This window comes from Haliotis cracherodii, unplaced genomic scaffold (genome assembly GCF_022045235.1).
Source record: "Haliotis cracherodii isolate W230 unplaced genomic scaffold, xgHalCrac1.p SCAF_3, whole genome shotgun sequence".
NCBI classification, from domain to species: domain Eukaryota; kingdom Metazoa; phylum Mollusca; class Gastropoda; order Lepetellida; family Haliotidae; genus Haliotis; species Haliotis cracherodii.
The window spans coordinates 72,109,691-72,124,762 of NW_027266286.1; the positions used below are offsets into that span (position 1 = coordinate 72,109,691).

A 15,072-nucleotide genomic window follows, 5' to 3' on the forward strand; every position below is an offset into this window, starting at 1 on the left:
CCCACTCACTCACTAACTCACTCCTGTGTATGGTACAGTCACACACACAGAGGATGGTGAAGGGGCTTCGCTGGCATTTCTCATCACATGTTCTGAAAATCCATTAAGCCTCGCTGTCAAACTTGTGCATGAGGCTGATGGCTTGAGGTTTAATTTGACAACCATTGTTTTCCTTGCCGTCCAGGATGACAAAGGTTAAATGATTTTCTTGTGTATCATACTTGAAAAATGGGTGTAGCTTTCCAGTACGTGGTTGATTTATGCATGTTTTGATGTCCAAAATTATCAATGAATTCATTGTTTGTTATATCTTGGGTCGGAATCAGTGGATTAGGTATTCTGTGATTGATGTTGATAATTTGCTTGTCATGTATGGACTTATTGTGTGACTAGTAGGCCTTGAGGAAAAAACATATGCTTGGGAGAATGCATTGAGCAGGTGAAGGTCAATACACGATTTGTGTTTTGTTGAAATGGTTCTGTAGTTGGGATATTAAGTTGAATATATTGACAAGTTTATGTATGCTTGAATGTCTCTGATAAAAGAGGATTTGTTTAACACGTTCATGTTGGAAATATGAACTGCAGAGCTTTTAACAGGAATTTAGTGTCATGTTCTGTTGAAATATGTTGAGTGAGTGAGTGAGTGAATATTGCTTTCTGCTACATCAACAATTTTATTGCTATTCGCAGCAAGTGATTGAAATGAATTCATTGGTAATATTTTGCAATGTGATATTAAAGGGCATGATGAAATAACATATAAACTTAAACCTTTTTTTTTATAGTGATTGGTTTAAAGACATTTCGGTAGGAAGTCGAGTTAAATTCTCCTGCAAAAAATGGTTAAGTTTGAAAAAATACCCTTCAGACTGATTATGGTAAGAGTTGAAAGGAGAGTTTTTAGTCTGTCTGACGTCAAGCTGTGACACGGCTTCTATATCTCAATTTTCTTGATGTTTTCAGAAAAACCTGAGATGTAAGCCAACCTTCCGGGAAGCAGGTGTACGCAATTACAGAGAGGTAAGATGTTGAGACACCAAGCAAAGGTCATTGGGCACTGGACACTAGGCACAGGTCATTGGACACTAGGCACAGGTCATTGGACACTAGGCACAGGGCATTGGACACTAGACACCAGGCACAGGGCATGCGACACTAGACACAGGGCATTGGGCACTGGACACTAGGCACAGGTCATTGGACACTAGGCACTGGACACTAGGCACAGGGCATTGGACATTGGGCACTAGACACAGGTCATTGGACACTAGACACAGGGCATTGGACACTAGACACCAGGCACAGGGCATGCGACACTAGACACAGGGCATTGGGCACTGGACACTAGGCACAGGTCATTGGACACTAGGCACTGGACACTAGGCACAGGGCATTGGACATTGGGCACTAGACACAGGTCATTGGACACTAGACACAGGGCATTGGACACTAGACACAGGGCATTGGGCACTAGACACCAGGCACTGGACACTAGGCACAGGGCATTGGGCACTAGACACAGGGCATTGGGCACTGGACACTAGGCACAGGGCATTGGACACTAGACACAGGTCATTGGACACTAGACACAGGGCATTGGGCACTGCACACCAGGCACAGGGCATTGGACACTAGGCACAGGGCATTGGACACTAGACACAGGGCATTGGACACTGGACACCAGGCACAGGGCATGCGACACAGGGCATAGGGCATTGGGCACTAGACACAGGTCACTGGACACTAGGCACAAGTCACTGGACACTAGGCACAGGGCACTGGGCACTTGACACTAGGCACAGAGCATGCGACACTAGACACAGGGCATTGGGCACTAGACACAGGTCATTGGACACTAGACACAGGGCATTGGACACTGGACACCAGGCACAAGGCACTGGACACTAGGCATTGGGCACAGGGCATTGGACACTAGACACAGGGCATTGGACACTGGACACCAGGCACAGGGCATGCGACACTAGACACAGGGCATTGGTCACTAGAAACAGGTCATTAGACACTGGACACTAGGCACAGGTCATTGGACACTAGGCACTGGACACAGGGCATTGGTCACTAGAAACCGGTCATTGGACACTGGACACTAGGCACAGGTCATTGGACACTAGGCACAGGGCATTGGACACTGGACACTAGGCATTGGTCACTTGACACTAGGCACAGGGCATGCTACACTAGACACAGGGCATTGGACACTAGACACAGGGCACTAGGCACAGGGCATGCGACACACAAGTTAAAGGGATCTCTTATCTTTATACAACTTTATCATTTCTGACTTTAATGGCTACTTTAGTTCTGCAATAAATATACATTTTCACAAAGCAACACAAAGAGATCATTTAGTATAGCAGCCTAGTTCACTGTTTGAATCAATGACTGCATGGTTCACTCTGATGGGGTATGCAGTTGGCTCAAGGGTATCTTTGATAATATCAACCTACATCACTCTGGGCAACAATCGGACACTGTGACTTATTCAAAGCAGAATTGAACCCACCTTACTCTAATTAAGGGGACCCGTGAAGATCCGGGGTAGAATAGGTCTTCTGCATGCCATGCTTGCCGTAAAAGGCGACAAACAGGATCAGGTGGTCAGGCTCGCTGCCTTGGTTGATGCATGTCATCGTATCCCAGTTATGTGGATCAATACTTATAATGTCAATCACTGGATTGTCTTGTCCAGACTCAATTATCTACAAACCTTTGTCATATAGCTGGAATATTGCTGAGTGCAATGTTAAACAACAAACAAACAACTAATTAAGGGCAAGAAGGCCTGGGGTTGGATACATTGGTCAGACACAAAACCAATCGAGCACAAATCCAAAGAATTCTGGTTAGTAATTTCTAGTATTCCCAGTAAATTATTTTGTAAACACACATCTTTACGATGCGTCACCATATGTAGAATGTAAGATCTTAAGATAAAAAGCTGCTTTAAATATTTGATGTCAGTTGTCAAACGTAGTGTGTCAGTTTGAAGCAGCGTACGTCCAATCCCAGCGGTACAGCAAGAAGTGGTCTTCCATTAGCATACTAACTTCTGGCAGTGAACACGTCGCTCCATGTGTTGTATCTCCGGCTGGCTGTAACCTGCAGCTCCAATTTAGCCATTAACTGTTAAACCGGCCTCTCTTTTAAGTTAACTTTTTTTTTAAGTAATTTTTCTAATATATTTCTTTTTTGAGTCCTCCGTTTTTATTTTAAATGTCTTAGTGATAACTAAATTCATCATCATCATCATCATCATCATCATCATCATCAATACTTTACCTTTATCATTATGTATTTAATACTTTGGCAATAATTTTTGTAGTTTACTCATTCAAGGAACCATAGCCAAAAACACGATGAGAAAGAAAAAGATGACAATTTTATATTTATTTGTATTTGTCCATCCACTGTATCTTTAATGGATTAGAAACAAACTACAGAAAGTAAGGATAAGAATTTATGGATGAACAACTTCTTTATTACAATGAAGAGCGACGTTTCGGTGTAGGTTCTAACACAGTTATCAAGCAAGTGATTTACAGAGTGCAGTAAGCAAGTATATATACACGTAGGAGGCAATGTTTATACAGTAGGGTAGATATAATGGAGTAGCGAAGCCTGCTGTGTACACACAAGGGCAGTGATGATGACCATGGGTGAAGTCAGTGCCATGGTCATCATCACTACTAAGTTATCCTTACTTAGTACTCCAACTTCTAAATGCCTATCAAAGAAGAAACTACAAAAATTTGAAGTATGGCCTGAGCATGGTTAGTAATGGATGACTGATTATTTTCCCCCACCATGAAGTGGAAGGAGGATATAGGAATGGGTGATGTCCATCCATCATCTGTCTTGTCTTGTTTCGTTTCTGAAGCAGAACTCAAAAGCCATGAGAGAAATCTTACCCAAACTTGGTACACAGATCAGTCTAGCGGTGAACTAGTGCCTTTTGATAGTTTTGGAATTTGAACAAAAAATTATTATTTTTTGAGTTTCCATGGCGACAAACTAAGACTAAGACTGAAAATGGTGGTAGTGCTAATTTCCAGAGGGCCAATGCCTTGTCCACATGCTATATTGGAGGGGGATAGGAGTATTTCATGCTTGTTTCTATTTTGAATTTCAGCAAACATTCATGCGACACCACTGGGTACATCGGCGTCGGCAGGAGGGCAAGTGCAAACAGTGTGGCAAGGTGAGCTGTCAGTGGCATTCAAAAACCTCTACATGTTACCTGTTAAATGTGGGCATCCCTTTACAATATGGAAGCTCACTCATTTATTTACTGGTTCCAAACTATTGTACAAACAAGTCTTTTCTAAGCGTTTAGAATGAATTCATGAATATGTGACACTGTTATTGATAACAACTCATGTGCTGTAACTCCATCCCCGTGGACATCTTCATTGCCTCCTTGTTACACCGTCACCGTATCAGCTTTTTGTTGTATTGGAGAAAACACGCTCACGAGGGTTTGGTAGACAGAGCATGCCCTTGGGAGATTGAAAAACCAAGGGGGCAAAGTTTTTTTTTCCATGCTTATAAACTGAAAAAAGAAACTTAAAACAACATTTATCAACATTTTTATGTCTCGAACATACTTTCCATGAACCTTAGGAAACGCCCGTAAAATATCTGTTGATGGTGTATGGATCTTGAAAAGGACATTCTAAAAACCAAAGTGGCTTATCAACACCTCTGTAGCCTCGTGGTACACTCACTTGGCTACAGATATGAAGGTTGCGAGTTCGATCCTTGGGAATATTAAGAAAACATTTGTCGTTTGATTTTACATTTCATTACATATTACAATCTGAACGGAAGTTACATTAATAAAATACCCAGGACATTATATAAAATCTCAGGGATATGAGATTTAACCCGACTGGAAAGTAAAACCTCACAATAGGTTTTAATGCCTATAGAAAGAAGTCTCTTACTTAATAGCGATCCCAATGAATAGGTTTATAAATAACAGCCAAGCCCTCACTTAACCTTCACTCCACCGTCATTGTATTTGATTGGCTCTCACCATTTGGTGGTTCCTTGTTATATTTTTATCTTTGTACCTTATTCCTATCTTGTGTAAATACCATCATGTATTTATATTAACTCAATACACTTACTCACACCCGTGAAGATCCAGGGCAGAATAGGTCTTCAGCAAACCATGTTTGCTGTAAAAGGTGACTATGCTTGTCTTAAGAGGTGATGAATGGGATCGGGTGGTCAGACTCGCTGACTTAGTTGATGCATGTCATCGTATCCCAGTTGCGTGGATTGATGCTCATAATGTCAATCACTGGATCGTCTTGTTCAGATTTGATTATTTACAAACCCTGTCATGTAGCTGGAATATTGCTGAGTGCGGCGTTAAACAATCAATCAATCAGTAGTCACCTGATGGGCGGCAAGTAGTAGCCCTGAAATGTCGGGACAAAACTTAAAGAGTGAGTGAGTTTAGTTTTACTCTGCTTTTAGCAATATTCCAGCAATATCACGGTGGGGGACACCAGAAATGGGCTTCACACATTGTACCCATTTCGGGATTCGAACCCGGGTCTTCGTTGTGACGAGCAAACGCTTTAACCACGTGGCTACCCGTCCGCCCCACAAAACAAAGAAGTTGTTATCCATAATGTAAAAATGTTTATGACTCTCTCCACTAGTTGTACATGTCTTGTAGGAAAAATGTCCAAAAATTTCTTGAAAGATTTCATAGATTTAGAAATTAGAATATAGTTGCAATTACCTCACTCACATTATAGTCTTTGATGTGTCAGAAGATATTTAAACCAGAAATAGCTTCAACACAATAAATGACCATCTCGAGATCTATCATGACCTCCAACAGACATATTTTTTCACGACCCTCCTTAAAACTGTCATATTTTCCCCTGCCCTTTTCCTCTCCACCGCCACACCTCTTCCTCTCCACCACCACACCTCTTCCTCTCCACCGCCACATCTCTTCCTCTACACCGCCATTCCTCTTCCTCTCCACCACCACACCTCTTCCTCTCCACCGCCGCTCCTCTTCCTCTCTACCGCTGCTCCTCTCCACCGCCACACCTCTTCCTCTCCACCGCCATTCCTCTTCCTCTCCACCACCACACCTCTTCCTCTCCACCACCACACCTCTTCCTCTCCACCACCACACCTCTTCCTCTCCACTGCCACACCTCTTCCTCTCCACCGCCATTCCTCTTCCTCTCCACTGCCGCTCCTCTTCCTCTCCACCGCCATTCCTCTTCCTCTCCACCGCCACTCCTCTCAACTCATATTCACACACACTCACACCCCAGTCAGAGGCCCTCCTATTTATTTGGATAAAAAGCATGTAATGAAATTAAAATTATATTGGTAGCATAGCTTCCCCATTGTTATCAAATGCATTTACTTTGCAAATGAAAAGAAATACTATCAGATTTGACAGCAGTCGGTAAGAGAAGAGGTGCACAGCAGTTTTGGAGAATTTCGGTCAAATATAAATTAATATTGTGTGAGTCACAATCAGCCACAGATGAATTGACTACTGTTTATTAGCACTTATGTCAACACTTATAGGACAAATACTAGATTTATGGGTGAAATCTTTTATCTAGCTCTATGGCTGATAAGGTTTCATATCGATCCATCAAAATGTTCGATGCACATTAACTTCTGACATAGAATGAGATTCATTCAAGACAAGATTAAAACACCTGTTTCTCTTCTCAGCTAGTGTCAGCCATTTTTTGTGCTCTGTGACGACAGGAAGTGTTGGAGTAGTTTGGCAAAATGCAGAATTTAATGATGATGAATGAATAGGTTCAATTGCAGATGCTTTCAGGTTCCAATTGCATTGGTCATGCGTTAAGTCACTAGTTTTGTCATTGTGACTCAGTGGTGGGGAGCATTGAGCCTCAATGGTGGGGAGCATTGTGACTCAGTGGTGGGGAGCATTGGTCCTCAATGGTGGGGAGCATTGTGACTCAATGGTGGGGAGCATTGTGCCTCAATGGTGGGGAGCATTGTGCCTCAATGGTGGGGAGCATTGTGACTCAATGGTGGGGAGCATTGTGCCTCAATGGTGGGGAGCATTGTGACTCAATGGTGGGGAGCATTGTGCCTCAGTGGTGGGGAGCATTGTGCCTCAATGGTGGGGAGCATTGTGACTCAGTGGTGGGGAGCATTGTGACTCAATGGTGGGGAGCATTGTGCCTCAATGGTGTGGAGCATTGTGACTCAATGGTGGGGAGCATTGTGACTCAATGGTAGGGATTATTGTGCCTCAATCGTGGGGAGCATTGTGCCTCAATGGTGGGGAGCATTGGCCACTCTTTAAGTCCCTGAGTTGCATGTCCAGACCACAGTCACCCTCGACTACATGCAAGAGCTGCTGACCCAGATTTACACACATCCTACACTTCCCTCAGAGCTTAGTTTTTTCAGTTTGTAATTTGATACAGTTTTTCCTTTCAGTTGTTTTGGATTCATTAACCTGTTTGTGGTATTTATTATTGCTTAAAATGAGACAATCTGAGAAATTCTTGAGAAAAATCAGTAAGATGGCAGTGACATATTGGCGTCTTTGTTTCAGTCCTTCCAGCAGAGGTTCGCCTTCCAGAACAAGGTGAGAGAGGAGACATTGATCTCCACCTGGACCATTATGTCCGCAGTCCCCCATCTCAAGACATAAATGAAAATGATTAGGTTTTTTTCTGCAAATTTTGGAACAAATCTCTTTTTGAGTGTAGGCACGTTTCCTAAGTCAATATTTTATTGGTTACGTAGGATGGGAGATTTTCAAATAAGGTGAGATTTGATTTCAAAATTAGTTTTCTGATTCCACCAAAAGTTGAAAAAATTGTATCTTGAAAGCACTGTTTATTTAAAAAACTCTTCCGAAGACAAACTTCTATGGTTATCACTATAGTTTTTGCATAAAATAGATTATGGTGCAAGACATTAAAATTGGATACATTAGGTTAAAAACTCTCTCTGCACTCATGGCAGCTTTCAGAAGTCATTTTGAAGAAGGAAAAAGGTGAAGATCTTAGATTAAAATTTAATTTGTTATTTGATAATATCCTACCTTTCCAACTGTACATTTAAGGATAAAGAAACCAATTGTACTTTTACTAAATATTTACTTTGTATGTTCTATCTTAGCGGTCACATGTCACCTCAGCTATGTTACATGTAAGTCCATGTCACGTGGTCATATGGCCTTGAAAAAGAGAAACAACTTGAATCTCTTGAGTGTCAAGAATTTACTTTTAGCCTTGTGAAAAGGCTTGAAGATGACCTCATACTTGACTGGATGAGATGTGTAGACCGCCACCGTTGTCTAGAGCGTCCTCCAGTAGAGCGGAAGGTCTTGCGTTTCGATCCCCACCGCATCATACCAAAGAAGTTAATCGATGGTACTTGTTGTTACCCTGCCTGGCACTCGGCATTAAGGGGCTAAAACAAGGACTGGTTGGCTCAGAGTCAGTATACTGTGACTGAGTGGGGTATTCATGTTAAACTCTGGCATGGTATCTGAGTGGGCTTGCACTATAAACCGGCATTAGTCCGGACTAGTACAAGCAACAACACACATGCACGTGACTATATTAGTGCAATAATCTCGGAGGCGACGTTGAACCCCACTGCACCTCACCTCAACTCCCAAGTTGTTGGTGACTCTGATTCCCCATGATGGTTTGTTGCAGGATATCATAGCAATCAGCTGCTCGTGGTGTAAGGCTGCCTACCACAACAAGACCACCTGCTTCATGATGCAGCAGATAGAAGAACAATGCACCCTGGGTATTCATGCTGGCATCATCATCCCGCCATCTTGGATTATTAAACTTCCCAAGAAAGTGAGTTTGTCTACAGCCTGGATTACTTCTGACTCTGATTCTTTGTGTTGACCATACTTATTTCTTTGGCGTTTTATGTGGTCTGACGAAACATTTGTGGTATGAAATCAAATGCTTGTGTTGAGTACTTTCTAGTCAGCCCTTGAATATAGCCCCAGGGCCCACTTGCACAAAGCGATCTTAGCGCTAAGATGATCGTAACTCCCATACTTTAACATAGGCGTACAATAGTCGTAGCGCTAAGATCGCTTTGTGCAAGTGGGCACTGGTCATTATGTGTGCCTGTAGTACTTGAATCCCAGCCCTCAACATCACATATAAAGATGATGAGAAAATAATTATCGATGTTGGCTTTCTGTTTCCCATATGGTTTTACATAAAATGTACGGACCAGAAAGTTGACATGTGTTTGAGCTTTTCTTTCCTTTCAACAACCGATGTTTTTTTTGTGCTGGCTTAGTTGGGATGGTATGTTATATGTTAGAATGTCTCATCAGTGCTAGTGAACAAAGAATATTGATTTTCTTTATCGTTGTTGCCCTCAACCGATATTTGACCAATATTCCCAAGTAATGTGATTGTGCTTTGAAACAAGAAAAAAACTATTTTATATAATCTTGAGCACTGTTTGAAATAAATACTTTCCGTCTGCGACAGGGTTCCTTCAAATCTTCACTTCGGGCTAGTAAGAAAAGGAAAGCATCCTTGAAGAAAAGGCGAAGTAAAGATGAACAAAAACCATTTCTGATCAAACCGATTCCATCACCGCTTTTAAAGCCGCTCCTGGTTTTTATAAACCCCAAGAGTGGTGGCAATCAGGGGGCAAAACTCTTCCACAAGTTCAGCTGGCTCCTGAACCCGCGGCAAGTGTTTGACTTGACACAAGGAGGACCACAGTTTGGGTGAGAAACATTTTATTTCAAATTGGCAGAAATAGCTCCAATAGAACATTCTCATGCGGAGTCTTGTGGTTCAATTTGTGCCTAGCTACATTTTTATTTTTAAGACTAAAAAAAGAACGTTTTGGTTGTCAGGCACCACAGCAGCATCATGTAGTCGCATTTTATTTTTTAAGCCAAAGCATTTGGCAGGCCCCATGTTACACCACAAGGCAGGGGCTACCCAGTAGTTATGGTTGCATCACCTAGCCATGGCAGCACCTCAGTAGGTTTGAACTCCCGATTCAGCCAAATTTTAATCTTTTTATTTGTTTATTTTTTGTTTGTTGTTGAACACCCCACTCATCAGCTATATGACGGTGGTCCGTAAATAATCGAGTCTGGACCCGACAATCCAGTGATTGACATTAGGAGTATTGATGTATGCAATTGGGATACGATGACATGCATGAACCAAGTCGGCGAGTCTGACCACCCGATCCCGTCAGTCACCTCTTACTACAAGCATTGTCGCCTCTTTCGGCAAGCAGTGGTTGCTGAAGACCAATTCTACCCCGGATCTTCACGGGTATTGTCTTTTGAAACAATAATTGTGCTTGTGGGTTGATCAGAGTGGTTCATGTCTGAGACCTGTAGGGAGCCAATGCGAGTAAGTCGCAACAGCTTGCTGAAATAATGTTCAAAGACAACACTCAGAGAATGAGTGATTGAGTTTGCTTTGACAGTGTTTTGGACATTATTTCAGTTATATCACAGTGTGTTGGCTTGTTGTGGGAGGTAGTGGGGTAGCCTCGTGTTTAAAGTGTTTGCTCATTCCTACATGGGTACAATGTGTGATGTCCATAATTCCATTGAATACCTTACATCCATTCAATCACAGCCATTCATTTAAGTTTTGGACGTAATCACGCTATAAAATCTTTTCAAATTTTTCAAATGTGCCAACATATTCTCATTTTCACTACCAACATATCTAATGGTTGTGAGGCAAACCCTATGCTTCTGGTATGACATGACGGGGATCGAACCCCGAACCTCCCCCTTCTCTGGGCGAAAGCTCTATCACTAGAACACGGAGAGTTATATCAATGGCATAATTTCTATCCAGGTTCTGTGACAATGAGCAGCATTATTTTGGCCTATCGTTTTTATTTTCATTTGTTGGTTTCCAATATCTTCGGCTCAAAATTTAATGCAGGAAAATAATATATATGTTTTATTTCCCTTCCAGCCATAAGATTCATAGTTGCAGGCAGCTTTTAACAATTGATACATCAATTTTAGTTTGACATCAGTCAAGTAAAATGTATATAAACTGTCACTCAGTTGACCCATGCTCTGTATTTCAGTCTGGAATTGTTCAAGAAAGTGCCTAACCTTCGCCTGTTGGCCTGTGGGGGAGACGGTACGGTGGACTGGATTCTGTCCATGCTGGACTCCCTGGGGATCTCGCCCCCACCCCCTGTCGCCATCCTCCCCATCGGAACCGGCAACGACCTGGCCAGAACACTCAACTGGGGAGGGGTAAGTCTCGCTTCTATCAGCAAGTGTTTCACCTACCTAGTCACTACAGGAACATCCTGTTGGGGGCACTTGTCATTCAGTGTTTCACCTACCTAGTGCACTACAGGAACATCCTATTGGGGGCACTTGTCATACAGTGTTTCACCTACCTAGTCACTACAGGAACATCCTGTTGGGGGCACTTGTCATACAGTGTTTCATATAGAAGACCTGGGTTCGATTCCCCACATGCTCAATACTCTCTCTTCATTGGTGAGTGATTGAGCGAGACGGTGAGGTAGCCTAGTGGTTAAAGTGTTCACTCATTATGCAGAAGGCCTGGGTTCAATTCCCCATACTCACTCACTCACCAATGTAGAGCGGGACGGTGAGTTAGCCTAGTGGTTAAAGTGTTCACTAATTATGCAGAAGGTCTGGGTTCAATTCCCCATACTCACTCACTCACTAATGTAGAGCGGGACGGTGAGGTAGCCTAGTGGTTAAAGTGTTCACTCGTCACGCCGAAGTCCCGGGTTCGATTCCCGATATGGGTACTATGTGTGAAGCCAATTTCTGGTGTCCCCCGCTGTGATATTGCTGGAATATTGCTAAAAACGGCGTAAAACCATACTCACTCACTCACTCACTCATGGTATTCATGGTATTCATGTTGAGGAACTTGTCAAAATATAAATCTTCTAATGATTGGGGTTATGCTGGTTTAGAAAATTACATGTTTTCATTGTTGGTTTGAGAAAAGTTACAAACTTTAGAAATGTATATGCTTGTTGATTATTAGACTAGTTGTTTTATTTTCCTTGGATAAAGATGTGAGATAGAGGATCAAGACAAAAACATTAGGGAAATGGGTTTGAAATGAGCTTACTTTTAGTTACCTCATGCAGATATTAATTTATGCTGTTTTATTTCATTTTGTAATGGTGGGCTCCTCCATTAAACCAGAAACATAATTAGTCTGTTCTGAATTGTGATATTATTCTTTGCTTATTTTCCGTGATCTTTTTTGTAATTTGGCTAGTTTCGCAGTATGTAGATATCTACATGTGGTATTGATCATAAATGATCAAAAACAAAATGGCTTCCAAGCAATGGTGAAGGAAATCTTAACATTATTTTTCTCCGATGAAAACATTTATTTGATGGCTATTACATTATCCCAACCAGGAATATCAAAATGGGTGTGTGCTGCAGATTCAGAGGTTTGTTAAGTCTGTATTAGGACGTCAAGATCATATATGGCTGTAATTGATACGTAAAAGTTCCCTCCTGTATATGATTGCCTTAATTTCTCCTACTTACAGTTTTTTTTAATTTCTTGTCTTAAAGGTCAGATTTTTTTTCTCTGTTATGAAATGTCACAACGATATGTGTCTGTAATTATGCTAAGATGTAAATCAACATTGACAACCTCTGAAACCGTCTTAGAACAAATATTGACATCTTTACTGTTCTATTCTCTTTTATTCTTTCATTTTGAAAATGTTTGAAACTTTCACCAGGTATTTTGTGAATAAGGGCAGTGTCAGTTGCTTGTTTTATATAGTAATAGTAAACTATGGGAAGGTTATGGAGCAGAAATTAACACAAATACCTTAATATGAAATATTTTGTGGTGAGGTGAGGTGAGGTGAAATGGGGTTTAACGTTGCCTTCAAGATTATTGTACTTATTGAGCGATGTGCATGCACGTGTGTGTGTGGCTGCTTGTACTCGTCTGGACTGATGCCAATTTCATAGAGCTAGCCCACTGAGATACCATTCCGCAGTTTGACATGAATACCCCACACAGACACAGTATACTGACTCCAAGCCAACCAGTCCTTGTATTTTTAGCCCCTTAATGCTGAGCCCAAGCAGGGTTACAAGTACTATCTTTTGACATCTCTTGGTTTGACGCTGCCGGGGATCGAACCCTGGACCCTCCGCTCTCTGAGCAGACACTCTACCACTTGACCAAGGAGGCAGTCATATCCAATATTATCACTTTCACTTTAAAATATATTTACTTGAAGTACTGAAAAAACAAATTAATTTTGCAGGATATGGAGTTATAGTTTAAACATATTTTATTCAACTAACTTGAAAGGTATTGGTACACTGGCCCCACTGACTTCTGTAAATACTGCTCCCTGTTACATAATTACATCAGTGTTGCCATCAAAACTTTAAATTGAACAACACAAATTATATAGAGAGAAGACCAAGGCTGCAGCCATGGAGAATGAGGATCTTCCTGGCCTGACAGATTAACTATTGTAATATGAAAGTATCAGGTGGCCCTTAGTTTCTTTTGAGTAGTATGTATTATATTGGCTCCTAGCTTCAAACTGGTACTAAGTATTTGGACCTCATTAGTGGAGAGTCCATTTTGTCATGTACAGTAGTGGACACTGTTTGACTGAATACATATCTGCTGTCCCCACTGACATTACTGATTAGTTGGGGTACCTGAGTATATTAGTCAAATTAATCCAGGTGACACTAATCCAAAGATGAGCGCTAATTGACAACTCGATAATAACCTTAATGAACCTATAACGAAGATAATGTCCCTTGTAGTTTGAACACTGATGCTGGGTTGTCAGGAAAATAGCAGATAGTTGGAGAGCATCCAATTAACAGATGAAGGTACATTTTTACTGATGCAAATGAATAAGGGAACACCTAGTATTAGACACTGTAAGATCATATGCTATCATGGGTTCCCAGCCTTGGAAACATGCACACGAAAACAACTCAACATTTGATTCGTACATGTCTTGACTTTGTACACATGCTATTTCAAATGTACAGTAAAGTTTATTTCCCATTCTTTTCATTGTTTCTTTATTCGTTTCCATGATTAAATGTCAGCATGTATATACAATTGTTTTGTGATGGAAACTCATTAGTAAGGCTGTTATTAGGGTTGTTGGTGTTCTGTATGGAAAAATATAAGATACGCGATAAATCGCAAAGAAAAATGAAGAACAAAGCGTGGTTTATTTCAAGATAAAACTTTAGTCTATCATGATGTCAGTTCTGGAAAATCAAATGTGAGCTGCGCCCCTCATGGTTTATTCTCCCTGCAGTGTTTTATTGTACGATAGACACCTCACATTTGTCATATATTTCTTGTGTACACTCAGATCACACTTTACATAGTGATACTTTTCATACTTTCAACATAAAACTCCGGCCTTTATTAACACCTTGTCTCATCATGTCTTCAACTTCTGATATGTCCGCACATCATTGTCCATGTTGTCAAGGTTTCAGTGTGGCGGCATGGTGACACTGCTGTTTGACCTTTGGTATCAGGTATCCTAATGTCCAATCATATTGTTTATAAGGCTTAAAAAAATAAAAGAATTGGTTCTCAGGCAGTGGCTTTAGAACATATAGTGCAGGCGGGCGGGTGAGCGGGCGGTCACTTTTGTTATATTTTGGGGGTTGTTAAAACTAGGACATGTATGTAACCAAATAAACATTGTTTAAAATCAACCTGGGAAAGGGCCTCCAAAAATAAATGTATTCCTTGATGAGTACATTACTGATAAATTTGTCTCATTGTCCAATTTGAATCAGCTGGTGGTGGTCGGGTAGACCAAGCTTGTACATGTATTGTAAATCAGAGAACTCATGAATATTCATGTGATCCAATGTATGCTATTAAGAGCAAAATCTTCCATGTCTACCAGCTTTGTTTGCCTAAGAGCTGATGCATGTTTTCATGGTCACATTTGCATTATTCTTTTTAAAATCCAGTGATATATTAGTATTAATTTTCT

At 41.2% G+C, this 15,072-nt stretch overlaps 1 protein-coding gene across 9 annotated transcripts in view; it reads left to right on the top strand.

Moving 5' to 3' along the window:
* The window catches only part of LOC139475031 (diacylglycerol kinase zeta-like), a 369,426-nt gene that overhangs the window by 315,667 nt on the left and 38,687 nt on the right, over positions 1-15,072 (top strand). For all 9 annotated transcript variants that reach the window (XM_071258254.1, XM_071258253.1, XM_071258248.1 and 6 more), the window contains 6 exons: positions 967-1,023; positions 4,154-4,222; positions 7,610-7,642; positions 8,727-8,879; positions 9,537-9,781; positions 11,128-11,302. In XM_071258254.1, coding sequence (XP_071114355.1) covers positions 967-1,023; positions 4,154-4,222; positions 7,610-7,642; positions 8,727-8,879; positions 9,537-9,781; positions 11,128-11,302 — 732 coding nt within the window. The remainder of the gene's footprint in view (positions 1-966; positions 1,024-4,153; positions 4,223-7,609; positions 7,643-8,726; positions 8,880-9,536; positions 9,782-11,127; positions 11,303-15,072) is intronic.